General features: G+C 38.6%; 1 protein-coding gene across 1 annotated transcript in view; it reads left to right on the forward strand.

The window, feature by feature from the left end:
- ADCY8 (adenylate cyclase 8 (brain)) overlaps window positions 1-25,875 on the forward strand; it is a 62,664-nt gene extending 36,789 nt beyond the window's left edge. Inside the window, exons 7-14 of the mRNA XM_010284921.1 lie at window positions 1,685-1,774; window positions 3,084-3,256; window positions 4,921-5,002; window positions 10,670-10,828; window positions 14,441-14,587; window positions 21,301-21,393; window positions 23,710-23,824; window positions 25,303-25,875. Of these exons, the coding sequence (XP_010283223.1) occupies window positions 1,685-1,774; window positions 3,084-3,256; window positions 4,921-5,002; window positions 10,670-10,828; window positions 14,441-14,587; window positions 21,301-21,393; window positions 23,710-23,824; window positions 25,303-25,790 (1,347 nt within the window). The 3' untranslated portion in view covers window positions 25,791-25,875. The remainder of the gene's footprint in view (window positions 1-1,684; window positions 1,775-3,083; window positions 3,257-4,920; window positions 5,003-10,669; window positions 10,829-14,440; window positions 14,588-21,300; window positions 21,394-23,709; window positions 23,825-25,302) is intronic.
- The last annotated feature ends 489 nt before the right edge of the window (window positions 25,876-26,364 follow it).

A 26,364-nucleotide genomic window follows, 5' to 3' on the forward strand; every position in this document is an offset into this window, starting at 1 on the left:
GTCAGGAAAGATTTTGGAAGAATTAATCTTGCTCTTGAAACTAGATGATCTCTAACGGGCTATCGATACCCAATTTACCATGGATATGATGATAACGAGATTTTCTCCTGACTTGTGGATTATTTTTTAAGATTGTGTCCACTGCAGTCTTGTGGGATGGCTAATCCAAAAGCATGCAAAAGAAATCTAATTCTTTTTACTGTCATACCACTGGGTTTCTATAAAGCCTTAAACAGTTATATTTATCGTCATATATTTAGAAAGGCAATGACTTGAGCCACTGAGTCTGACCTCTACAGGAAATCACAGCATTCATATAACTTCATTATTTCATATATCAAAATTCTGCCATTAATAACAGTTTTCTCAGGGGAGACCTGCACGCATTTAAGAACAGGTAATGCAGCTCAGCCTTGCAGCTATATGCATCCACTGAGTTTAAATGCACACACTTGGAGTGGACGAAGACTCAGATGCTTTCTAACAAAGGACATAAGGCTTTGGTTTCACCAGGAGGGCCAATGCGTCTTGCGGTTCTTTACATCAAGTGCATTCTTATTGTTATAAAATTAGAATAAAGTTTCTGATCCTTAGGGTCTTTTAAAAAGACATCCAGCGTGGTTTCCATGGCACTCTGCCCTGCAGAGAGGTGCTGTACACCTCATAAACTTTCAGAAGGTACCATTAAATATCTGTTGTCACGGAGAACTGCACAGACAACCTAGATAATGTTGCTGCATTGCAGAGATGACTGAATTGCTGAAAGAACAAACAAGAGAGTTCCAAGTTCAAAATTCATTGGAATTCAATTATAAGAAATTGGGCCTCATTTAACAAACTAAGTCTGTTGGAAAGAAAGACAGGGGAACTAACTTGTACATACTGGGCTGATGAAATGACCTAGTATAAACATCCAGATTGGATTAGTATATGCAACGGGAGACTCCATCTGCTTTAACTGTCAAAATACGAAACCATTAATGATTTTTTTCCTCCGTTCTAAGACCATGATGTATTTCAGCTCAACACTGCTGTTTTGTTTATATTTAATACACTTGCTTTGAAATACCATTAAAATAAACGCAGGTCATAACAGCCAAAGACAGTATTACATTCTCAAAACCATTGTATCATGAATGGATTTTCATTCCCTTCAATTCTAGGCATTACAAATTGCAGCTCTGGGACCACATTATGTTTTGGCACAAGCCAGTTCTGCATGACACCATGGGATTTTGTCCCACATTTTGGATAACTCTGTCCATAGCAACGTAGCAGAAAAAAACTGCTTGCAGACAAGTGCACACATGCAGCCTGATTTTATGCTCCCAATTTAATACTTTTCTCTATAGTCTATAGCAAAGTATAAATATTTTGAGCGGGTAATTCTTAAGAGTCTAAATCAGTCATCTGAAACTCCTGGAGAAGCTCATCTTTCACCTTTGGCAACAAGAGAGTATAGGAAGACTATTCAGATGCTGAATGTCTATGGTGTGAATAGCTACGCCCTTTCCATTTCATCTCCACGATATGTCTTGTTATTGTCCATTTAGTCCTTAGTGCCAGTTAGGGAGCTGGCATGGAGAGCAGGTCAGCCGGTTCCATCCCTGAACGCAGCCGCACAAACACTTAGTCACCAGTGCTCAATATAGCCCTTACTTATTTTTTTTTTCTTTCTTCACAGCTATGGTGTGATTTTGACAAACCAGTAGCCCTGAAGAACCAGACGTTTAACTCATCTGCATCTTTTACAGACATCTGTTCCTATCCTGAGGTATTTCTGAGGGAACTTTTGAACCCGAGGCATGGATCCACAAAGGTTACATGGCAACCACTACCTGGAATCAATGACCTGTGTTCTGGTGGTGGAGTCAGCTGGCTCAACAACACTGTGAAGCTGAACCTTTGTGTCTATCCATATGCTGATAGAAAAAGCAGAGGCGGGTTACAGAAGGAATTAATCTTATGGTCTAATGGGGCATTACAATCAAGTTTCAACCTTTGAACTTCATACAGAGCCTTTATGCTGGAAGCACATCCAGCAATGATTCAATTAACCTACTGCAATAAAACACACTACTTACTTAATTCGTATGAAGCTAATGGACACTAATACTTCTTACACAGCAAAACCAGCAGTCACTCTGCTGTAGTTATTTTCAATTTGCATTTGGAGAAAAAAAATCCTCTCTCTGATGAGCAAGCAGGCAATAAAATCAATGGTTGGTCATGTGCAGATAAAAGAAGTATGTTGCTTAGAAAGTCACATGGCGATGTCACGATATTGCCAGCAGTATGCCGCAAATTGCAGGGGTGCAGACTTTCCTACAGATGAACTGTACTAAAGAAAAAATGTACTCAGAAAAATGAATGCTCTCTCTCCTAAAGCTGTATATAGGAGTTAATTTAAACTACATTTGGGCTGTGGGTTGCTATTTTAAATCTGAATGGCTCATGGACATGATTGTCACTCTATATCCAGTGTCAGCTGCATGGATTGCATTTGACAGATGTCTAATCACTGAGAAAAAAAACTTCCAGGCATCACATTTTAAGAGAGTAATGTAAATAAGCTAGACCTGCAACTTAAAAAAAAAAAAAAACAAACAACACCAAAACTTTGGCTTTATCCTGTCTTCAAGTTGATGGGAAAAGGATTAATGATTCTCACACCTTGATTAATGTGGGTCTTGTGGAAGTTCAAAATCCAAATGAGTATAAATTATTTTCTCTCAGTTGACTTTTCATTAGCAAACTACTCCATGCAACATCTCTTCCTGTCCTCTTTTCACTATACAGAACGCCCTTTCCCTTCTAATACAGTGAATGCCATAAAGGCTCACAGGAAGATTTCTGTTAACATGGACGTGCCATGCAAAATAGAGAATTTGTAATTTCGCATTCTATTTTACCAAAGTATTTATTTTCAAATAAGTGCTGTACCCTAAGAAGACTGAGCTGATCACTGAAATCAAGCACAGTATTTTTTATACTTCTTATCACTTGATCATTTATGTAGATATTTATGGAGTGAATATGTGGTCACTGATGACTGAAAGTAACCACTGCTGTTTTCTGTTCAGTATTTTGTCTTCACTGGTGTGCTGGCAATGGTGACTTGTGCAGTTTTTCTTCGTCTCAACTCTGTCTTGAAGCTGGCAGTACTTCTCATCATGATTGCGATCTATTCTCTGCTGACTGAGACCATTTATGCTTCCCTTTTTCTGCAGTATGACAACTTTAACCACAACGGAGAGTAAGTGTTCACAGCCCCCTTTAGGAACAGCATTTTAATAAGGTAATGAGTCAAGTCTTGCCAGAGTATACTCGTATTGGATAGCACCATAGTTAAGTATGGAGCGATGGTTGCAAGAGGTAATGACTAATCCAAAAAGATTTATAATGTGATCCTTTCTCAGGCCTTTTTACTAAAATTCTCATTTCATGAGGACATTTAAATAGTGAGCAGGGTTTCTTTCTTATGTCTCCCATAGTCTATCCAGGTTTCTAAAAATATGCATTACAATGCATATGCATTGGTTGCTTCTATTCTTGAAAATTCCAGCGATACTGATTGAAACTCTCACCTCAATTTAAGAAAACGGGAGTGAACAATTGATTTTTTAGGGGCACTGTTTTTACTGTCTACATTTCAAACTATAACGTGTAGTTGTGAAAGAGACAAAGAATACAGGGATGATCCTATTTTGTAGGAGGGCAATTGAAGGACAGACTCCTCCTCCCAGTCTTCCTTCCCAGTAAGAGGAGTTGAAGAGGAAGACAGAAGAGCCACAGTAATTTGCAGTCAGAGGTGCACCAAGTGTTGCAATAACTGAATCTAGATCAGCAGGGATTTAGCTTATTCAGAAAAACCCTTCTTCAGTCTTTAATACTTGACTTACAATTTAGTAGTGCAGTTACTTGTGCTTGTAAGTGCATGCCAGATGAAGATCCTCCTCAAATGACAGTTTGACTCACCTCCAAATTTCGTTCTTTCTCCCTTTTGTTTTACTATGAGATTGGCCCTATCAGTTTCCCAACCTCTTCTTTTTAAAAAACCCTGCCATTACAGAGATACTAATTTTCTTCAGTTTTGTCCTGTTTCCACATAACTGTAATTTCTCCTCAGATTTGAAACCCCCTTTAACTACTCTGGACCCTTTCACCTTATTTTGTCACACTTTCTTCACCTCCACAGACAACATCTCAGCGATTTCATACGGCCAGTACCTTCTTGGCTCATCTTATTTGCTTCCCTACTGTCTGCAAGAGTTTCCTTTACTTCCCCTGTCATAGGCAGAGATTTTTTCTCTGTGCTCCTCTTTGTGGCTTGTTAAAACCACTCCTAATTTCTGTTTGCCATTCTTTTGATTCCCCTTTCCACACCTCCTTCCTTAACTTACCTGTCATCTTCTCTGAACCTTTCTCACAATACAGGCATGTTGAACTTTCGGCACCTGCTTTGGGGTTTATCTGTTATTGCTAAACCCATTCACTGGGCTTTTACTTTCACAGTCTGAAAGTTTCTCTTTGCCAGCTCCAGCCTCAACCTTTCCCCACCCAGATCCTACCTCCTGTTTCTGCAGGGGCTGTGATGTTCATGGTTGTTTACCAAGCTCCCAGGAAAAGAGAATGACTGACACACAGCTTGCATATCACATTTGAAAGAGAAAGATCATCACCTTCTCTGTATCTACTGTGGACTACAATTTAGCTATTTAATACATTTGACTCCAAACAGTGAGCACTCTAATTACACTCCTGTCCTCTTGAACTAATTATTGCTAAGTTAAAGTTTCAAATACGGTGGATTTTTTAAAGAACAACAAGAAGTACCAGGGTGCATTATAAAATGAAACTTCTGAACAATTACAACACTGACAAATCAATAACTGTATTTTACTTTGGATTTTTTTCCAGCACAGACTTCCTGGGTACAAAGGAGGCATCTTTACTACTGATGGCAATGTTTCTTTTAGCCGTATTTTATCATGGCCAGCAGGTAATGCAAACATTTGCTTTAACCGTTCCCTATATCACTTGCAATTGCGGGATTTGACAATAATTACTTTCAAAATACCAACTGCCTTTTTATCCACTTGAGCATATGACCTTTAACAATTTAATAAACCATATGCAGAATCTGATTAAAGAAAGCCCACATCTGACATTGCCTAGCATTCTTAAATAACATGTGCAATATGATATTCAGCAATACGCAAGTTATATTGCATTTTCTAATAGAAATTGAAGGAACAAACGGTACTTCTTTTATCTTGGGTACCTCTACAATTCCAGTGGCATCTGACTGCTTCAGTGCAATTGAATAGGCTTAAAACCAGGAATAATAAAGGGAATAGCAAATAGTAAATAATAAAACTCCTGTGAAATAGCTTAGTATGTTCATAGAGAAAAAACACCAGACTTGAGGAAAATTTGCAATTAAGCACCAACACTAACTTCTTCAAGTCATGGATAACTTGCAAGAATTCTTTCATGTGGATCTAGATCATAACCAGCATTTAGGGGTCTCAGAGCTGTAGGACTGATAACCTTGATGAGGAATGGAATCCATACATAGTGCACAGGGAGATTGAAGTATGACAAATTCAGATTTAAAACAAAAAATGCATTGAGTAAAAGCCACCTAAAGCAGGGTGTTTTCTCCACAGCGCTTCTGGTTGGCAACCTCTAGGCTGCTGCATGTCAAATATGCTGTCTTCAGGCAGTTTCTGTTCACATAAATACAAATAAGACCACTGCATTAAAGGAAGCAGCAACCACAATAGCCTTTAGACTTTGTCCTGCATGTTCAACTTGCTTAAAGATTTTCCCTTCAAGAGCATTAGGCTAACTAATACCAGCATTTCTCAATCTTAATTTCAATGAGGCAATGAGAGGAATGTTGCTGTGATGAATAACACAATATTATACACTTTATTACAATATTACAATAACTTTGTAAGTTGTGCAGGTACCTAGAGGCTCCATTCCTTCCATAGGAGAGCAAAAAGAAATCAAGACCTAAATATTCTAGCAATTTTCTTCCTTTTTATCTTCTTTTTGAGGAAATGAAGAATGAATGAGCAGGGGAAGCAAGGGACGAAATGTGCTTTGTACCCGTAGTTAAGTTTGACGGAAAACAATGTACTTCGACATATCTTTACCGAGACATAATGCAACAAATAAGAACTGAACATCCCAAATTTGTGATAAGCCTTATAATATTCCCAATTATTCTTAACATACACAAAGGTACGAATCTAAGTGTTGGGAATCATCTAAAATGAGAGTAAGTACCAAGAAAGAAAAAGCTAAAGAAGTTTAAATTGAGCAAGGATTAGGCAGAATCCAGGCAATGGCTCTTCAGAATCACAATTCTGAGTGTAAATGTTTGTCTTCTACATAAGCCTGATCTGGGGTGTTTAAGAGTATTTTCCACCCCAGAGGCCTGTTAACACAGCACAGTCTTTCTCCATCCTATTTATCTTCTTTTTTCCATAGAACAAAGCAGCTGCACTCAAACTACGGCTTGGAAATGGTCCCTGAGATGTGCTAACTCCTGCATGTTCTCTCAAACGACTCATAGGGCCACTTAATCAATTTAACAATATCCATTGACAGTGCTCAGGAACAATTCCTTGTATTGTTTAATTTCCTACTACAGAATTAACCTAAAGGTCTCTGTATAAATACAAATTAAAGATATATATAAACATTTTCTTCAGACCACACTAAAAAAAAATCACTTCAATAGTCTGAATTGATTGAGAGCACGGTAAATCCAATAAAGTTGTCCTCCAGCACACCTTTGCTCCTCACAAACTGCAAAAGTATCCAAAGTAGAATAGCTTAAAACTTTTCCTTGTTTTAAGTGGATTTACAAAAAAGATGGTTTTTGTAAGATCAAGCTTATGCAACTTTAATTTCTGAACAACTAACAACTGTTCTTTATCCATTGTGATTTAAAGTTAATCCCTATTTTTGCACCCAGGATTTTAAGTTAGCTTCAAGACAACATTGTGTGAGACTGTCTAATGAGACCCAGAGCTTTCTTAAAATCTTACCTGTATTTCAGCCAGTAAATCTTGAGGGCCTCTGGTTCTAAACCCATAATTAAAAGTAGTTGTGTTACTGTTACGTGACGTCAGGCTAAATAGACTAATTCCCTGTTAGAAATTCAATTTCATCTAGAAGCACACCTTTTTAACACAACTGATACATATTTCACAGCAGTGTTTCTGCAAATTAAACTTGAGAAAAAGCACATGACGGAAGTGTTGTGGAAAATTTCTAAGCTAGGCTTACTCTCTTGTAAAATGTGTTCATTTACTGCTTTATCTTTTTAATGAGTTAAGTAGAACACTTTGTATGAACAGAAACTATCCCTTAAAACCTTGTGAAAATACAATACCATATAGAGTATTCATATCTACCATATATATAGTAGACCATATTTCATCTTCACTAGAAATACATCTCTAGTGAAAACACGCAATATAAATAGCCTATGAACCCTGAGTGAATCATTCTGCCATGGCTTTAAAAGGGAAGGTTTTAACAATTGCAAAGAGAGAATAAAACTGCCCACAGTAAACTCGGTCCCTCTCCTTGCACCCCAATTAGACCTAAAAAGACACCTTATAAAACAGAGGGTAAAATCCTCTCTGGTTTCTTTCAGATTGTAGATCTGAATGTAGACTTTGCCTACACCAGACAAGTGTTCAGCAAGACTGACTGACTGGTTTGCTCCTCTGCTTCGGGGGTCTTTGGTACAAAGGAAGACTTGACCTTTGACAGGGAGACACAGGCAGCTATGTACCTAATGACCTCTGGATGTCAGGGCTGTAGCTTAGCTCTGCAGAGCCTTGTGGGAATGGAGGAAGGACTGACATCCCTACACAGCAATTTATCTGCAACAAGCATGACCCACTGAACTTTCTTCATGTTTGGGAAAAAGGAGAGGAATAAGGAAATATGAAGAGGAGATTGTTCCAACTGATAGAGAAAAAGAGAAGAGACATACTTAATTCTGCTATTATGCTTCGAGTCTCTCCATTATCCTTTCTATATTCAGATTTTAGTGTAGTGAAGAGAAGATATTGCTTGTTTTGTCTGGAGTTAGACTGTGTTCAGTGGTTGAAAGTGTCCCTTTGGGATGTAAATCCTCTTCTCATTCTCTAAAGAAGAATATTCCACCCCTCAAACGCTGATCCTTACCTTGTGCTTTCTTTGCATGGGGCAATTGTCTGCAGAGAGATTGGGTTGTACAGCATTTAAATGATATAGGAAGTGTTAGGCTTTCTGTGTAATACGTCTTCTCCGTTTTACTCACTCACTGTTGGAATTGTAGAGCTACATATGAAGGTGAAAAAACCTGGACATCTCAAGATTTATGTTGCAGACAGTCATTTTAATTGGCACCATTGTGCCTAGGAATATTTCTTTATACAATCAAAAAATAACCCCAAAACTCAACTCAATTAACTTTGTTAATTTTAACAAATATCAGAACTTAGCAAAGCATCTTCTTAAAATTTTCTATTTTCAAACCACATATGTGGCATATGCTTTTACCTCTGACAGTGTTACCTCAGTTGTCCATTGGTGATGCAACAAAAATGTTTCATGTTACAATGGGATTATAAATAACCAGAATGACGTTATTTAAAACATAAGGATTAGCTGCTGCTGTTCTGAGCTAGGTTTAGAGATGTGAAATTTTCCTGTACAGAAGCATAAAAAATCAACTGTGAAAAACCATACCACAGTTTTTTGCAAATCTCTTATTGTTGTGGTATCAAAGAAGTCAGAATCCACCAGCAGCTCCTGCTCCAAGCCAATCTGTAAAATATCTTTAGAAGTCCTTGCAAAATTATAGTCATACATAGACTTCTCAGCCAGCTGGTAGAGATGAAAGTCAGTTATGATATGGTATGGGCTCTGTCTTCTAGCACAAAAGGAAGGGGGAAGGAAACTGAAAAATCTTGACAAAATAATTTAAAAATACTTTTTCCTGACAGGTTTGTTTCATGCAGTTAATTTAGGGAACTAATAGTTACAAGATGGAAGGTCAAAATATTGGAACTAGAGAAGAGATTAATTGTATATAAAGGGCTAGTAGCACCCAGAGGGCAAGTAAATCACTGCTAAATTGCATACAAGTTTTGGAAGTTTATATCAAGCCAGGGTCACTTTTAGCTTTCAGAAAGGAAAGCTCCTTGGAGTACAGTCAACGTATAAGCCCCCGGCAAGGTGCTTTGCATTTTCTTCTGAACCATTTGCCGTTAGTCACTGCTGGTGGCGAAAAACGTGAACAAGATGAGTCACTAAACAATACCTGAACCCCTCTTAGTCACTCTCACCCACTGCAGGCTTGCAGTGGTTTCATTTCAGCTTGATACATGAATTATATCCTAACCAATTCCTTAATCCCAGCACCTTTCTGCAAAAAATTTGATATCTCTCCCAATTGTAAAATGCATTTATTTGCTGGTATAATACTCTTCTCTGCTGGGTGTTTGATTATTGTCTCTGGTTAGAGCATCTCAAGCCTCACAAATGTATTTTCTCTTTCAGCTTACTGCACACTGATATATTTCCACCATTTTCAATAAGGCTGTAGCTTAATAAGCCACCCGTTGTGCAAGCTGCAGTATCACCTGCCTTAAAAGCTGATTAAAACTCTCCATCAGTGTAATGCACTCAAAAGTTCTGGCACTGTTGCTCTTGTCCATGTGTTGACACACGTGCCTCTCAGGCAAACAACATGATATTTTGACATGTTCCCCACTTCAGCTAGCAGACAGCTGACATTTATGTATATATGAATATGGATTTATATGTGTGCATATATATACAAATACATAATACATATATATGCATATATACACTGTGCTGTACAGGAAAACTCCTTTTATTCTGTATGCATACAGCCCTGGAAAACATTTAACTTTGGTTTGTAGTTGGGGATATCAGGCACTGCCACAGTGCACATACCAAATTGTGACTGCAGACTCTGGATCCACAGTACATCAAGGGACGTTATTCGAGGGAGTATAAAATAGCATGTCTTTCACTATCGTGTAAGTGACTTAAATTGCAAAGAACTGCATGTTCCAGCAGTAGAAATACCCCATTTTGGTGCCACAGATTTGAAAGTCATCTTTGGTACTGTGTTGTGCCGTTATATATAATTTTGCTGAAAGATGGTAATCCTTGAGAAGTAAACCGCCTGTCTCTGAAAAGTGTTTAGAATGACCCTTAAGCTGTTTTCTCATGAAACCCATTTCATTTGAAAACACATATGAAAAGGGGAACATCTTTATTTCATACCAATACAAATACCTTCCAATACCTTATCTCCTGTCTGACTCTGTTATCTAATAAAGAAGTGCTTAAAAGGAAAATACTTTTGTGACATTTTCTAGCCACTGACCATAGCAGTAATATGACAGATATTATTTTGCCCAAGATTCCTCTGAGAAACTCACCATACACAAGGCAAAGAAATAATCTCTTCTTCTGGCAATGAAATCAAATTCTTCCTGAGTCAAAGATCTTCAGCAGCACTGAAGGTGGTTACATGGCAGGAGCAGCCAGGACGACAATACAATGTCTACTCTTACCAAGTTTTATTTTTGCCTTTTTTTCCTTTGTGGAACTACAGCTTGAATACACAGCAAGGTTGGATTTCCTGTGGCGTGTCCAAGCAAAAGAAGAAATCAATGAAATGAAGGAGTTAAGGGAGCACAATGAAAATATGCTACGGAATATTTTACCCAGTCATGTCGCCCGTCACTTCCTGGAGAAGGATCGGGATAATGAAGTATGTATCAATTTTATTTCTGATACTTTTGTTTAAGTAGCATATTAAAATCAGATCTGTTAGGAAATTGTTACAGCTGAGGTCTTGATAGGATTCATTACACAAATACTTACAATATTTGGTAAATAATCCACATTAAAAAAACTTTCATGTTTTAAAATAAAGGGTTCTGCACTTCTAGGACAACATCTGGAATGGTATTTCCAGGTTGAGGCTCACCTGTATGAGACACATGAACCTCCCAGATCAAGTCTAATGGAGGGCCACCAAGATGATTGGTGGCCACCAAGGCCACCAAGAGCCACATGACATATGAGGAGAGGCTGAGAGAGCTGGGTTCATTCAACCTTAAGAGGAAAAGGCTGAAAGAGGACCTCGTTGTCTTCAACTACCTAATGGGTGTTTATAGGGAAGAATAAACTTCTCCAGCATGCAAGTGGAAGGACAAGAGGCAACAACACAAGTTGCAGGAAGAAAAATCCGAGTTAGATACAAGAAAAGAAAAAATCCCTGGGAAAGTGGCCATCGCATCAGAGCTCAGAAAGATTGTGAAATCTCCAGTCCTGGAGATATTCAACCCTCAACTGAACAAGGCCATGAAAGACTTGACCTAATTGGCCCTGCTTTGAGTGGAAACTGTATTAGGTGACCTTCAGAGGTCCTTTCCAGCCTCCAAGTCTATGAAAATCTAGTATTCCCAAAAAAGATAAACAAATTTAACAGAATGCCTGTGCAACCTTAAAATAGCCCAGTGTTGTAGAAGTATTATCACAGCCCTGCTAGTTATTATGGAAGGAATCTGCACAACAGGCTGCAACAGACCAGAGACTCTTGCATCTTCAGATCCAAGAGAACATTTTTGCCATTTCATATTGCCCCTGAATTGCCTCTTTAAGGCAGTTTAAAAAAAATACCCATTTCAGAAACATAGTTTGTGGCTGTATTCCTAAATAGTGTAGTACACAAAAAAAACCTTGATAATGGGGTCCCTGGACACTCCTAAAAGAGAGCTTGAAGACAGGTCGCTGACGGGATAAAGGAAAGGCCAGCATTTGTTTCTGGAAGCAGTAGTAAGTCACTTACTCCTTATCTGAAATAAGGTAGATGCATATTATAATATTACCTGTGAATAAAGGCTATTGTATAATGAAACTGGAATTTTCTCATGTAATGTTGGAATTATATTTTATAATGAAGTGGTGACAAATGTTGCAAGATTCAGGTTGCCAGCACAGACATATCCATTCATTGTGCAGCAAAAAGGAGTCAAGGCTACCCTTTTCTGACTGTACGTTTTGGAAATAGATGTAGCGAGACAAATTAGACTGCACAATGAGGAATCATTGTGTTCTGAAGATGTCATTCCAAATATCACCTAGTGAGAAGCTACAAAGAAAGGCACTTTAGAAATCAGCCTCTTGAGGAATTTTACAGTCTATGGGTATTAAACTGCCATAAAAGCACTGCTCTGAACATGAGAAGATGCCTGTGTGAAAGCAACCGGGTTAAAATGCTTCATTGCAAATGGAGCAGAGTCCGATACCAACAACAGTGTGTTCTGGCATATCTGCATTATGGATTTTCAGGGAATACATGTCGTGTCTCACACATTCATTCACATACACTCACATGCATAATAATCTTGAAAAGTAAACAAATGCGCCATGGATCACTGTTGATGTTTCGATAATTTGCCACTGAATTCAATTCCACCAACCCTGTTTTCTGTAAGGCAATTTCCAGAGTGACTATACTTGGGGGTGATTTATGCATGAGCCGGCCGGCTGTAACATCTACTACATTTCAGGACAATCAATCCTACAGTCCATGTCTGTCCATTAAGTTAATTTCTCTGCTCTCAAAAAATGAATTCCCAAATACGTACTGTAAGTGTTTTCTCATGGATGTATTATTTCTGTCTTGATGCTTCTTCCCAAAAATAGAAAAACTGAGCAACTTAAGGCTCAGCCAGTTGTTTTCTATCTTCATGATCTGAGGAAAGAGTACGCCTGAGTGTATATATGCTTCCCCTAGTGCATATTGTCTAGTTTTCCATAAGCATCTACAAACTAATGTGTCCATTACTTTTTTCTGTACCTATGAAGGGGAATAAGACTGTCCTTATAGCATGGCTTCCATGACCCTGCAGATGTTCTTCAGTGAAAGAAAGTGTAAGGGCAGGAAGGGAATCAGTCATGTTTTTTCTCAATCAATCAAAGTTTTGCAATGTCCTTGGAAACTAACAGAATTTTCCCACTTTTACTGTAGGATGCGTTGTTAAAGAGTCTAGATAAGAAGCAGCATTGGCAGCACAGCAAAATGCAGGGCAGGGATTCAGGGTGCTTTTCTAGGGAGAGGCAGGATCAAAGGAGAAGAGGAACCCGAGTTATTCATATCAGATGTGTGGCGTCCAGCAGTAAGTCCTTTTATCATGAGAGCAAAGCATTAAAATTTCCTGAAGTACACTAACAGGAATCAACTACTCCAGGTAAGAATGTCATAAGAGAAGTCCCAGAACAGAAATGAAAGTATCTGCCATTGGGTAAAATTACAGAAATTGAAGCTAGAAAATAATTCAACAAAAAAGAATGCATATGGTTGTGGTACATTAGCCACTAGAAACGCTTACCAAGAGTTGGGAAGGGGGGTCTGTCCTTGGTATTTTTAAAGTTGAAGTAAGTTTTGTTCCTAAAAATTTGTTTGGGTTCAGAGAAGAACTGATCGCGTTTTCACATATACAATGAAGAGAATCCATCCATAAATAAATCTGTCATTCAGTACCGAAGTGAATATATGAATAACATAAGTGGAAGCTTATCCCGGGGCATACTTTATCCTAATAGCCTCCTGTGTCCTATCCCTTATAAGCTGCTTTCTGTCCCCAGTAACTCCATTATCACCCTCATTTCTGTTTCTCCGTCCTTTCAAACCCTAATAGCAGGAACCTCTCCCAGAGCCAGTCAACCAAACAGCTCCATAGTCACCTTAGGAGAACTACAATTTACCACAGAGTAAGGGCACTCTGAAAACCTCTGAATAAACAAACTTGTAAACAGCTGCAGTAGTGTGAAGTATAAATTATCCACCAGAAAATGTGGTAACTGAGAGGACACTTTACAAAGAGGTCACTTAGGCATTTTAAACGGTCCCATCTGATCCGTTAATGAACAAATTTAGAAATATATTGTCAACTGCGAACAATTATGAGACAGACTTAACTAATAATAAATAATAAACATTAGGTTCCTTTTACTTGCCTAACAGTGTTTGATTCTCTGGTATTCATACTTGTAAATGAATCCTTCCTTTCTTCAAGTGATTCCCCATATAAATCAAAATGAAAAATTCCATTTCATACTTCCTGGTGTAGCTCCCTGACCTCAGAAACAGAAAGAGCAGGCTTTCAAAGAAAAGACAAACCTTGCATATAAGCCATGATAAATATATGAGAACTGTCAACCTCTTCACTGAACTTGGCTAATACTTCATATACTAATGTTAACCTCAGATATTACGGTGTGATGCATGGAAAAAAAAATATTTTAATGTAGCCGGTTACGCTCTCTTTCCTATACTACCACTTCAACGCATTTTTCTTCACTGTTCTTTTAGGAATTATACTCTCAGTCCTATGATGCTGTTGGTGTGATGTTTGCTTCTATTCCTGGATTTGCTGACTTCTATTCCCAGACCGAGATGAATAACCAAGGAGTGGAATGTCTGCGCTTGCTGAATGAAATCATTGCGGATTTTGATGAGGTAATACCAGCTACTAGAGAAAATCTGATAGTGCTTAAATGATGAGTTCCCAAATACTGAATACGTCAGCCTAAACTATCAAATTTAGTAACTACTCTGCTTCCAATAAGTGTCTGATTTTTTTACTCCATCTGCGATTGTCTATTTTGCTTTTTTTGCACCTAGTCTTGCCAAACTGTGGTCTGAATGACCTAGTGAGATAGAGATTGAAATCAACAGTTAATTGACTATAACCATGCATAAATAAAAGCACAATCTGCTGCAGTGTATCTAGAAGTAGCACATGCTTTATTTCTGTAGAAGAAAGAAGAATGAAGATATTTGCAACAGTTCTGGAAAGTAGCGGTCCAAATCCAAACAGATAAAGAAGTTGTTTTAATGTTTAATTTAAGTTTAAGACGTTGTCTTGTTAAAGACACTGGTTGAATGGATTCAATGAATGTTAGAGATGAAACAGTGTCAAGTTAGATGTGAAGCACAGAGCTCAGAAGCAAATATTAGGTAGAGGATGGAAGGTGGTAACATACTATCTGAGGAGACTTGTCTGGTCAGGTATGTTGTGTGTAACGAAGTAAATGAAGTAAAGCTGCTTACTGAGAAATTCAGAGGTGAAGGGAAATTAAAAAAAAAAAAAAAGGAAATTACATAGAAAGGAAAAAGAATTTATTTAGGTCCAGTTAATTTCAGAAAGGAGCTGAGGAGGAGATAACATAAACAGGAGAAGAAAAGTCAGATCCCCAGTGTAGCTATTGCCAGGTGGAAGCAAGGAAAACCTGAAAAGCGAAGAGGAAGCCAGGAGCAAGTTGCATACTTGGTATTGCATACTCTGACAACTAGTTAGTAAGGAAGCTTAGACAGGTAGTATCATGTCCTGCAATGATTCCAAGAGGAATTAGAAAAGCTACAAAGGATAGACCAATGAAGAGACTTGAAAAAAATTTAAAACTAGGAACAGTGCAAAGGTAAGGCCAAAATTACCTAGCCTGGGGAATTTTCACCTATACACTGCAATCAGTTTTCAGGAGTGTGTAGCCCTCCTGAGCTCCCTGAGTGGTAGTAGTAGAATCTGAGACATCTCTACTTAACAGTGGAATTAGATCTGTGTGCTAGACTGGAATGGTCCTGATAGAAAAGGGGGAGCTGGTGGTGGTATTGTCGGTCTGTGATCCTGTTTTTGGAGAAGTTATTTAAAAAAGAAGTGGGAAAAAGACATCTTTTTCAGAAATCTAATGAGCAAGGCAAGATTAGTACTAAACCAGACAACAGGGGAGAGGGCACATGGATAGCAAGAAATCATTGAGAAACAGTAAAAAATCCTGCCCAAGAATACCCTGTTTATCCCAAGGAACAAGTGTTGAGTGTCTTGTCAGCTTAAAATTAAGATGCAGTTCAAGAAAACAGAATTTGTACCCTCAAAAGGAGATGGATCTGGATCTGGATCTCACATCCCACATGAGCTATGTAACCATGGAACAATTGTCTAAAACAGAGAAAGGAGAAAGATTGTGGTTTGAAAAAAGAGATCATCTTTTACCACTTTGGCTCTCAACTCAAAAAGCATTATCAGAGTGCAAAAGATTGAGTTTTTGAGAGAAGACGAGAAGGCATACTTAACATACTTTGCATCTGGACCAGGATTCTGCCATAAATTGAGCATACAGAAAACTTTTTTCCAGAAAACTAAAGTATTGGCAGAGTTCAGACCCCCCCAGGGTTTAGAATACAACTGAATGAAGATTTAAGAATCAGTGTCTTTTTGTTTAAAGTATTTTAATTCTGCCTCAGTCCTACTTTAAAAACCTTTCTTTCTTTGAGGATCTAGCCTAAAGTCTTTGTTTTGGTTTTGGTTTTTTGCTTCGAAGAGCAAGTATCTCCAAGGGCTTCAGAGGAAGGTACTAGAGGAAAAGATGAAAGTGGAAGACACACGACTGAAAAAAGAGATTAGGAAATAAAAAGTTTGGTGTTTTTTTATTATTCCATTCTGAGCAGCAAGTACCTAAGGCCTCTCACAAGTTTTGAAAAATTTATTTTCAATTTGCTCCTCTGGAGGTTTTGTTATTTTCATTGCATAGGTTGAAAACAAAGGCACAAAGGAGTAAGTGACTTTCCTGCATTTTTTTTTAAATTAAGATACCTGATCCCATGCCAGATTAGGGTCTTAACTGTGTTTTCATCTTTCCTCATCTTAGGCATCTGCATGGGGAATGTTCATAGAGTGGTAGCTCATAAAAACCTGACCGGTGTTAAGATTACCAAACTGAGAGACAATGAAATTGAGAGTTTAACCACATAATTGGTCAGATACTGAAATTACTAGTGGGAAATAAAAGAATTCACAGGGGATGCATCCCTGTGCATTTTGGTAGAGAACAGAACTACTCTCCCATGAGAAGAGCTCTGTAACATGCAAAGCTCCTGCACGGCTTTCCCTATAGGTATAAATACCTGCTTCTTACCTCTGAGATCTTGCACAGTTGTCAACATGCTTCTTGATTAATAGTTTTGTTTTTCTTTCCAGATCTGATTAAAATGATTATGGTTCAAACTTAACGCAAAGCCTATTGCTATGAATTAATTTAAGATATTTTGTCATGCACGCTCATATAATCTTCACAACAAAATTCCATTTCTGCCGTGGTGATTACCGAAGAGAAGTTTTTCATCAAAAGCCCTAACACAGTATTACATTCAGGCCCCTAACACCTGCTCTGTAATTAATAAAGGACCTAATTAGGGATTGTATTATGTCCCAGACATGTTTAGTTGAATAATAGGTATGTTCTTGGTACGGGTAGTAAATGAAATTTTGTGATCCCCTGCTGACTGCTAACCTACTCCCAGCATAGTCATGCCATTAGTTTATTCTGTCTAAGCAACCTGAAAGCCGATATGCCAGACAGAACAACTGCAGCGAGTAATCCTACCCATGGAAAAGGAACCAGAAGTCATTTCAGGTACGATGCTTCAGGGCCAGCAATGTTTCCATGTAACTATTGACTGAGACTACACGATGACACTATTCCTTGTTTTCCGTGACGTTTCTTGCCAAGATTGCCCGCTGTCTCAGTACAGCCCTGGAAGCAAAATGCAGATGTGCAGCTTGAGAGCAGAATCACATGAACACCTCCGTAGAGATACCCAAATACAGAAGCCTTAGCACAGGAGTGTAAGACATGGGTGTCTGGTGCCATTTGAGATATCCTGGCTGATTTGAGACACCCACACGGGATCGTCAGGTCCCATACTGCACCGTCAGAAAACTCATGCTGCTCTGGAGCAAGCCATTGGAGGTTTTTCAGGAAAGGATGCTCTAGATGACACTAGACATCTGTGTTTAGACAACTGAATTTGAGTTCCTAATCTCAAGCCAGTTTCTACACTGTGAGTCCCCTCCTCCTCTTAGATAGATAATAGTAGCAGCGATACTCTGTCCATAGGGCCAGGAAGGTGCTTCTGAATGAAAGCAGTGGTAAAAATACAAATTGACCTGGTTTGGAAAATGTGATAGGTGCGCAAGAAGGAGACCTGGGTTATTTCTTTCTTCTTTTTAGAGGAGTTTCCTTGTTACTACAAAGCAGAGGCTTACAATCCAGATCTGTTATTTTGTTTTCCAGGTAATGGATCTATGTTAGAGAGACAAAGCCAGTCAAACAAAAAATAGTGAACAGTGGAACAGAATCTGACACCACCAGCTGCATGGGGTAGGAGCCCAGAGAGGAGTCAGGTTGTGACTGGGTCTTTCTTAGGGAGTCGGAGGAACCTGGTCCAAAAGTCGGTCTTGGAGGGTAGGAGATTGACTCTTCTCAAAGCACAGATTGGTTTTTCTTTCCCCTGATGGCTCACAAATCTGTTGATTTCCAAACTACCCAGGCTACCTGTCAACTGAGGCAGAATGGGAAGTGTTGATTTCTGGACTGGCAAAAGGAGATTTTTTTTTTTTTTTTTTAATTTGACATATAGTGTTATTATAGAATACAGTTATAGTTTCCTAATTTATACCCAAGCACAGAGGTGCTGACAGGAACAGTTCATACATGAAAAAACAAACATGAACATTGCAAATCTACTTTTATAATTACCCATTTTAATATGACTGTAGTCTTAAGACACATACAGGACTAAACTCCCATTCTTAGAGATGTTGCAAGAAAAAAATTATATTGGAACATTTCTCCTGAAGATTATGACTCTCAAAGGATTTTTTTTAATGTAATATTCTTTCTAGCCTTTTTAATCTATCATTTATGTATCCTAGTGATTTTACAGTTGGGATTTGTGCTTTAATAAGAGCTTTATAGTTCATGAGCTCTTTTTCCCCCCATTTTCTTCATCCTGCAGTGATTTACATGGTGTTTATGATAACAGATTTTAATATATTATGTTGCCACAAATAGAGATTTCGGCAGAACGCAGGATCCTGCTTTCAGACTTCACTGATTACTTTGCATTTGTGTGCCATGTCCTGGAACATTCTCTTTTGTAGTACTTTGTACATGTTTCATTGCATGTGTAGATCCCAGGGCCTGACCTCTGTATAACCTTGGCTGTACATGAATTGAGGCATCAAGCCACTAGCTGCTTTTCAGATACCAACCACATTCTAGTGTTTGAAAATGTTCCCTGGACTATCTTGGTAAATTAGCAAGCCTATTTAAAATGTTGTAACAAATAGCAGCTGATTTAGGACTGAGCTGGAATATCTTTCCCCAATATCAAAATCCATCATCCTGTCATACTGTGAAGAAAGTAATTGGTAAATAAACCGTTATTTGAAGAAGGAAAGAAGCTATTTAGCAGACAAGATAAAGAGGGAAAAAAATTGCGATTTGCAAGCAATAATGAATGAGAAAAAAAAAGATAGCTTGAGATTATTTCTTCTAATTTGCCTCACAGCCAATAGGTTCTTTCTTTCTTAAAGAGTCATTTTAGGTATTTATCATACATTTTAAATTACTGTGCTGTTTGCTGCTGCTTCCAACAGCCATGTGGCAATGAAAATATAGGCTGTTTTTAACTAAAACCATTTTCTCCCACACACCTGGTGCTCTCAGACTGCTCACAAAAGAAGAGCTGCAAGAAATGATCTTTTTCTTTAAGAGAGCAGTTGGAAGAGCTGCCCTTGTAGGAGGGAAACATAGATAATGGGCTTTTCTGGCAGTTTGAAGAAAAATGAGAAGCAGGTCAAGTTTTTGGACTTTCCTGACTTGGAAGGGAGCCATTAACCATATGGCTTTGTATTCCCTGCACGCAGGGCTGTGCAGCCTCCCATTAGAGACAGATGGTGCAATATCTGTACATGAACAGCAAAGCTTCCAAGACGCCGGCGCTCCAGCTGACGTACGCTGTGGTTAGTTCAATGGCAGAGGATATTTCATGTTATGCCTTTGGTATGCTTCTCCCTTTGAATGAAATAATCCCTTTAGTTTTTAATTGACAGGAAACTCAAACCCACAAGATGGAAAAAGAACGCACAACAGTGTATAAAAAAAAGGGGGAAATGCTTCATTAAATTTTTGCCTGACCACAGCAAGAATTTTTTTCATTTAATTCCCAACTAAATTGAGCCTTCAGAACTGAAAGTTTGAATTTTTTTTCTCTGTGAGCTGGTTGGTTTTTTTGCTTCCAGGACTTCCTAACCATATTGATATCTGAATTTATTAGATACCATACTTCTTATCATGAAATTTCCCAGGTTATTTTGATATTAACATCAGCAATACATTTTTAAAGCCTGTGATGAGGTGATAAGTGCCCATTTCCCCCATAAAGCTCTATGGCCATCGATAGAATTCACAGCCTGAACTCTGCTTAGGTCTCTCAAGGAACGTAAGGCTCTGGCTTCTATTTCATGGAAGTCCTAAGTTAAACTGTGAATATGGACTTGGAGTAGGGACCAAACTGTCACTCCCACTCTACTCAGTGCTTCAGTCACTAGACTAAATTTATTCTTCCTCTTGCAGATTCTCAATCTGACAAGTTCTTTATGCCTACTTAACACCTATAGGTATCCCAAATAGATACAGGTGTTTACCAGTTCCCGTTGGTTCCCTGTATTTTTTGTAGAAGGGGGAAATACATAACAAAACTGCAGACTGAATGACCCAACGGACATACCAGTGTTAGGTCTGACAGTAAATAAAGGGAATCGTGGGATACAGGAGAACTTGATTTCTCATAAAAGTCTTTGGAGGAATCTACCTCCATCCATTGGCTGTGCAAGATGGTTAAAATGGTTATTTTAAGTGGACTGAATTCCCTTTAACACTGGCCTTGTCACCTGAATTGTTTCTGTATCAGCACTTAATTTGGAAACTGAGTTCCTCCAAAAGAGATGTAAGAACATTTCTAAGTGATCAAATCTTATATTCACATATACATACACAGCGAGTTTGTCTCCACTAATTTTCAATGATCATAGTTCACAAAACTCAGGACCCAACTGCGTTTAAATTAGGCTGGAATATGCATGTCTTCTACTATCCATTTATGTGATTTACCAAACAGCTTTACAGAGCACAGCAGAATTTAGCTTGAATGCACTCTCCAAGTAGATAATATTGCAAAGAGTGTTTTGTGTTTTGCTTAGTGTTCCCCAGAACGCAGAATGAACTATGTACCATGGCCAACCGGGAGATACCATGAGTGTAATATCTGTAGAAACATTTTGCATTAAGAATTACAGAAGTAACAGTGGTTTTTTACGTATGTATTAGTTACTAGGTGAAGAGAGATTTCAAGATATTGAAAAAATTAAAACAATTGGCAGCACATACATGGCTGTGTCAGGATTATCACCTGAAAAACAGGTAAGAGAATAGTTTTCTTTAAGAAGTACACCTCTTGGTGTGTCTAACCATTCATATTAGAGAATATTAGTGTTATCTTTATGATGTTCATAGAGCTGTGTTTGCTAAAAGAAAATAGACATTTGGGGCTTCTGGCAGACTACAGTTGTACTTCTTGATGAATTAAAATGTCATCTTGTGCTCAGAACAAGAACCATATGGATTTTTTCCTTAAATATAGGTTTATAGGAGAGGAAAAAAATCTCCTTTCAATCACACTGATGTGAATTTAGAGCAGGTCTGTCTATATCTTCGGATATACTCTAAAGTTACCACTATAACTCAGACTGGAATCTGGCTGACAGCCTCCAATGATCTGTGGAGAGGATCTATTAACTGACAGCATACTTATGCAAGTGTAAGGCTGCATTTATACATTTTTGCCATGATGTAGCTGTATATCTACAGACAGCAAGATAAACTATACATCAAAAAGAAAGCAGACCCATCAGTTCAACTGAAGAAGGTCACGAAGCCAGAAGCTGCACTCTGCCCTCACTTGCAGAGGTGCAAACCAAGCAGAGGGAAACATCAGCCACAGAGGACACATGCACAGTCACAGCCATAAACCTCAGATAAGTCAGATGAGAGAAATCCATTCATAATTACACCCAAGAATATGCCTGGAAACAGGGTCTCCAAAGGAATAAGACAAGGCTCTAAAATACATCCAGCAAGAAGTTGGCTGTTGCTGAAATCCGTCTTGCTTGGCAACTGGTGCCTCTCCCCAAGGAAGATCACCACAAAAAAGGGTGTGTCCCCAGATCAACCATACAGTAGAAATCAGATCTGCTCATGTTGATTGCAACTGCCAGAAAAGCAGAAGCCAGATCAGCGTGAGCTTTATAAACTACAAAATTTCTATTGTTTGTTTAGAATACATTATAAAACCTGTGGAGTGTAACTAGCTGAGCATCTCCCACCTACAGAGTAACAAGTGATGCTGACAGCTAGAAATCCATAAAACTAAACATGCATGAGATTTTTGTTTGTTCCAACTCAAAATACTTCTGTGCAGAAATGCGTGAAGAAGGACTGAACATCAGGGAGGTAGCTGGTTATAGCTACACAGCTCCTAACCACTTCTTTTGACTCTTGATGTGAGTAATACAAATTCAAAGGGAGAAAATCTTTACTGCCTTTCCAAGACTGATTAACTCATGCTTTTTCTTGAACTAGCCTAACGGAATTTTTATGTATGTTTTAAATACACTTATCTTCTTACATACATGTCTATCACCTTGTCAGCATCTAAGAGGTGAGGGCTGCTGAGGGAGGTTGGCAGGCTGTGAACTGTATGATGCTGAGGACAAGGACCGAGCACAATGTGAACAGATCAGAGTGATGCCATGGAGATGCTTATGTTCAGGATTAAACACTGAAGATGATGAAATTGCAAAAGGCTGGCCTGCATGACCCAGGGCGGGCTTTGCAATGCTTCATTCCTCTGGACTGGAAATATGTTTCATGAAAGAATTGCCTGGCTTCAGAATAGATGAGATGACATCATACCAGTATCGGGCCAAAACCAAGGCTGTTCCTTACTCCACTGCCTACTCAGAAAAACAATTAGAGAGTTCCCTGTCCTCCCTTGAGAGTCCCTGCCCCACCATCTGCTCTGTTGGTGTTCTGGGAAGACCAAAACCCACTCCTGGTCCCCATCTATATATTGACTGCCCTGCAGGAACGGGAGCCCAAGGGAAGTGACTTGACTGCTGTAAGAAGAGGCAATTAATAAACTACAAAATAACATTCTCTCTCCCACTTAACCAGTGCCAGGTTGCCTGGCTTGCCTTGTTGCTCCTGTCACTATTCCACCCCTGAAAGCATTGGAATTGCTGCTTTTCCTGGGTGACAGTTTCAGCAAAGGAGAATTACATCTTTCACTTCTGTCGCTCTACTTCTTGCTTACCTGGGCTATCCCTCGTTCTCATTAATCTTTGTCTCTTCCACCTAATCTGTCTCAGTCCTCTCTGTACTTTCTTTCTCAGCCTTAGATTTCACATGCCTTATTAATTCCCATGATTGCCTGTCAGATTATTGATAGGAAATTACTGTCTTTGGTATTCCACACTAAGCCTCTCTGTTTCTAAGTATACAAGCATTATAATATAAATGGGAAGGATTACCATTAGTAATATCCTGCCTCTCTTGGATCTAGTGTGTTGAGGCTGTTCGTACAAATTCCAGATTCAGATACTTGGCACTTGATGGGGATGGGTGGGAACTCAGAAATGCAAAATTTTCTAACATATTGGTTTATAACTTACTCCTCAGCAATGTGAAGACAAATGGGGGCATTTGTGTGCTCTGGCTGACTTCTCCATAGCTCTGAATGAAAGCATACAGGAGATCAACAAGCATTCATTTAACAACTTTGAACTCCGTATTGGTAAGCATAGTTCAAACATGAGAATTAAAATCTGGTTTTGTCTGCAAGGATCCGACTCTGTAAGTGCACCCCAGGAGCATTGCAAGGACATGTACAATTTAAGAGACTCCAAATACTGCATCCTCTATTTTCAAATTCACTTCATCCCAGGAAAATTTAGAAATAAGGAATACTCTGTTTGCAGAATATGGGCCCCAATTTGGGGACTGCAGGAGTTTTAAGTTTTAGTGAATTGTGAATGGGTAACATAATCAAGTTACTGTCTTTAACAAATCTGGCCAAGAGCTCATAGGTATAGCACAAACATTGAATGGGCCTAACTCCAAGCTTGATACTGGCTTTCACAGTCTCTAATTAATCTCCCTGTCTTAGATTCTTCTTCACTAAAGGGGTAATAGTAGCTTACCCTAAGCCCTGTGTGTAGTACTTTGGTTTTGCACAAAAATTGAATTCCAGTTCTGATCTGACCTGTCCCAGTGGCATCAGCTCTGAATTGCTGTGATGGGGAACCTGTTACCCTGGATGGGATATCCTGGATGGCTAGTAGGATGGGACATGAAAAGATGTTCTGAATATAGAGCATATAGCAGGATCAAATCTGATGTCTTCGCATGCTGACTGGATCACTGACCAAAACCAAAAACCACTTGGAAGAAATATGTCCTTTACGGACAACCTTGCCATAAAAAAGCTGAAGTATATTCATGAGTCACAGCATGAAGGGTCACAGGATAACTGTGATTTGCACTTCCTAATAGTTTTGAACACAAAACTACCAGTTCCCAACATTTCTCAGGGAACACGTATCCACTCTTAGTAAGTGTGGATCACTAGCAAAGGTTTCATAGAGCATGAATGCAACAGCATTTGGAAACCATTTCTATCACTATTTCAAAAAAAATTCTAAAAAAAATCTAAAAAACTAAGAAATTTTTCCCAAAGATGTGACTTTCACTATCAATAAATGTATTCTTCAATCACTTCTGTAGAAATAGTCTCTTCTATATTATTGCTTGTCTTGAATTTATGCAACAACCTTACAAGATACAGCCTTTCAATAACTTCATAGAACATATTAATATTTTGACTTCATGGAATATAAGAATGTAATTTCTTGACTGCATAGCACTAACAAGGGTGCCTTCAACAAGTGTAGACCCAGAAAGATCCTTCCAGAGAGATCTTTCCAATTTGCAGGAGCTTTGGCAATATTGTGCAGAAGACAGATGATACGTAAGTACTGAGGTTCCACTGTGACAGATGTCCTGTAAAATAACTCTGTGGATATCAGTTTTCATGATTTCTAGCTTTTCTGGCTTTTTTTTCTTACTTTCTTTCTGTACACATGTCTTCCTTGAGCTTAGAGATAACTGCATCTGAACAAGGCTTCATCTGGTTCTTAGGTTTAAATATGGTTTTCAGCCATTCTTGTCTAACTGGCTATCTTTTCTCAATGTCTTTTAATTTCTTTCTAATAGGGATTAGCCATGGCTCTGTTGTAGCAGGAGTTATCGGCGCTAAGAAACCCCAATATGATATCTGGGGCAAAACGGTTAATTTAGCAAGTCGAATGGACAGCACAGGTGTTAGTGACAGAATACAAGTGCCTGAAGAAACGTATCTGATCCTGAAGGACCGGGGATTTGCCTTCGACTACCGAGGAGAGATTTATGTCAAAGGTATCAGTGAACAGGAAGGAAAAATCAAAACATATTTTCTTCTAGGAAGAGTTCAACCAAATCCTTTAATCTTACAACCAAGAAAACTGACTGGACAGTATTCATTAGCAGCTGTTGTATTAGGACTTGTACAGTCTCTTAACAGGCAAAAACAGAAGCAAATCCTTAATGAGAACAATAACTCTGGAATCATAAAAGGACATTATAACCGGAGGACTTTGCTCACTCCCGGTGGATCTGAGGCAGCAGCCCAGGCAGAGGGGGCTGACAAAACTGAATTGCCATAATCAGCATTTTGTTTGTGTTCTTTTTTTTGTATTTCTTTTATATATAAAAATAAATATACAAATAAAAAGGGTTTAATTTTTTTTAGAAGATGTGTGGTTATTTTCTGGTGTGATATTTCTATAAGATTCAAATTCCTACAGTTTAACAAATGGTGACAGCATATCTCCCCCACACTGTGATTAACCTCTGAATGTCCAGAAGTAGTAGCTGTAGGCCACCACTCTGCTGTGCCAGTTACCTGCAGAAAAGGGTAACAATAAACCTCTTGCTGGAGGGATTTAGAACATAAAATGTGTAGGGAGTTATTGATGGGAAAAAGGAAGGAATACTGTCCACAATTACTGGGTGAAAGCAAAGGCATAAGGACATTGAGTAGGTTCTTCTCACCTTTAGTTGCCTTCAAGTAGAGTTATATGTCTCCAAGATAGTTGCCTGGTCTCTGTAACAGCCAGGAAAAGATAGTCAATGCAGTCATAGGATTTTAAGGTGTGTTATCTGCCCAGATGTGAGATCTGGGAGACAGAAGAGATGGATCTTGCCCTAAACCCACTAATTCACAGAATCACAGAATGG

This window comes from Phaethon lepturus, unplaced genomic scaffold, assembly GCF_000687285.1.
Source record: "Phaethon lepturus isolate BGI_N335 unplaced genomic scaffold, ASM68728v1 scaffold9494, whole genome shotgun sequence".
Classification (NCBI taxonomy): Eukaryota; Metazoa; Chordata; class Aves; order Phaethontiformes; family Phaethontidae; genus Phaethon; species Phaethon lepturus.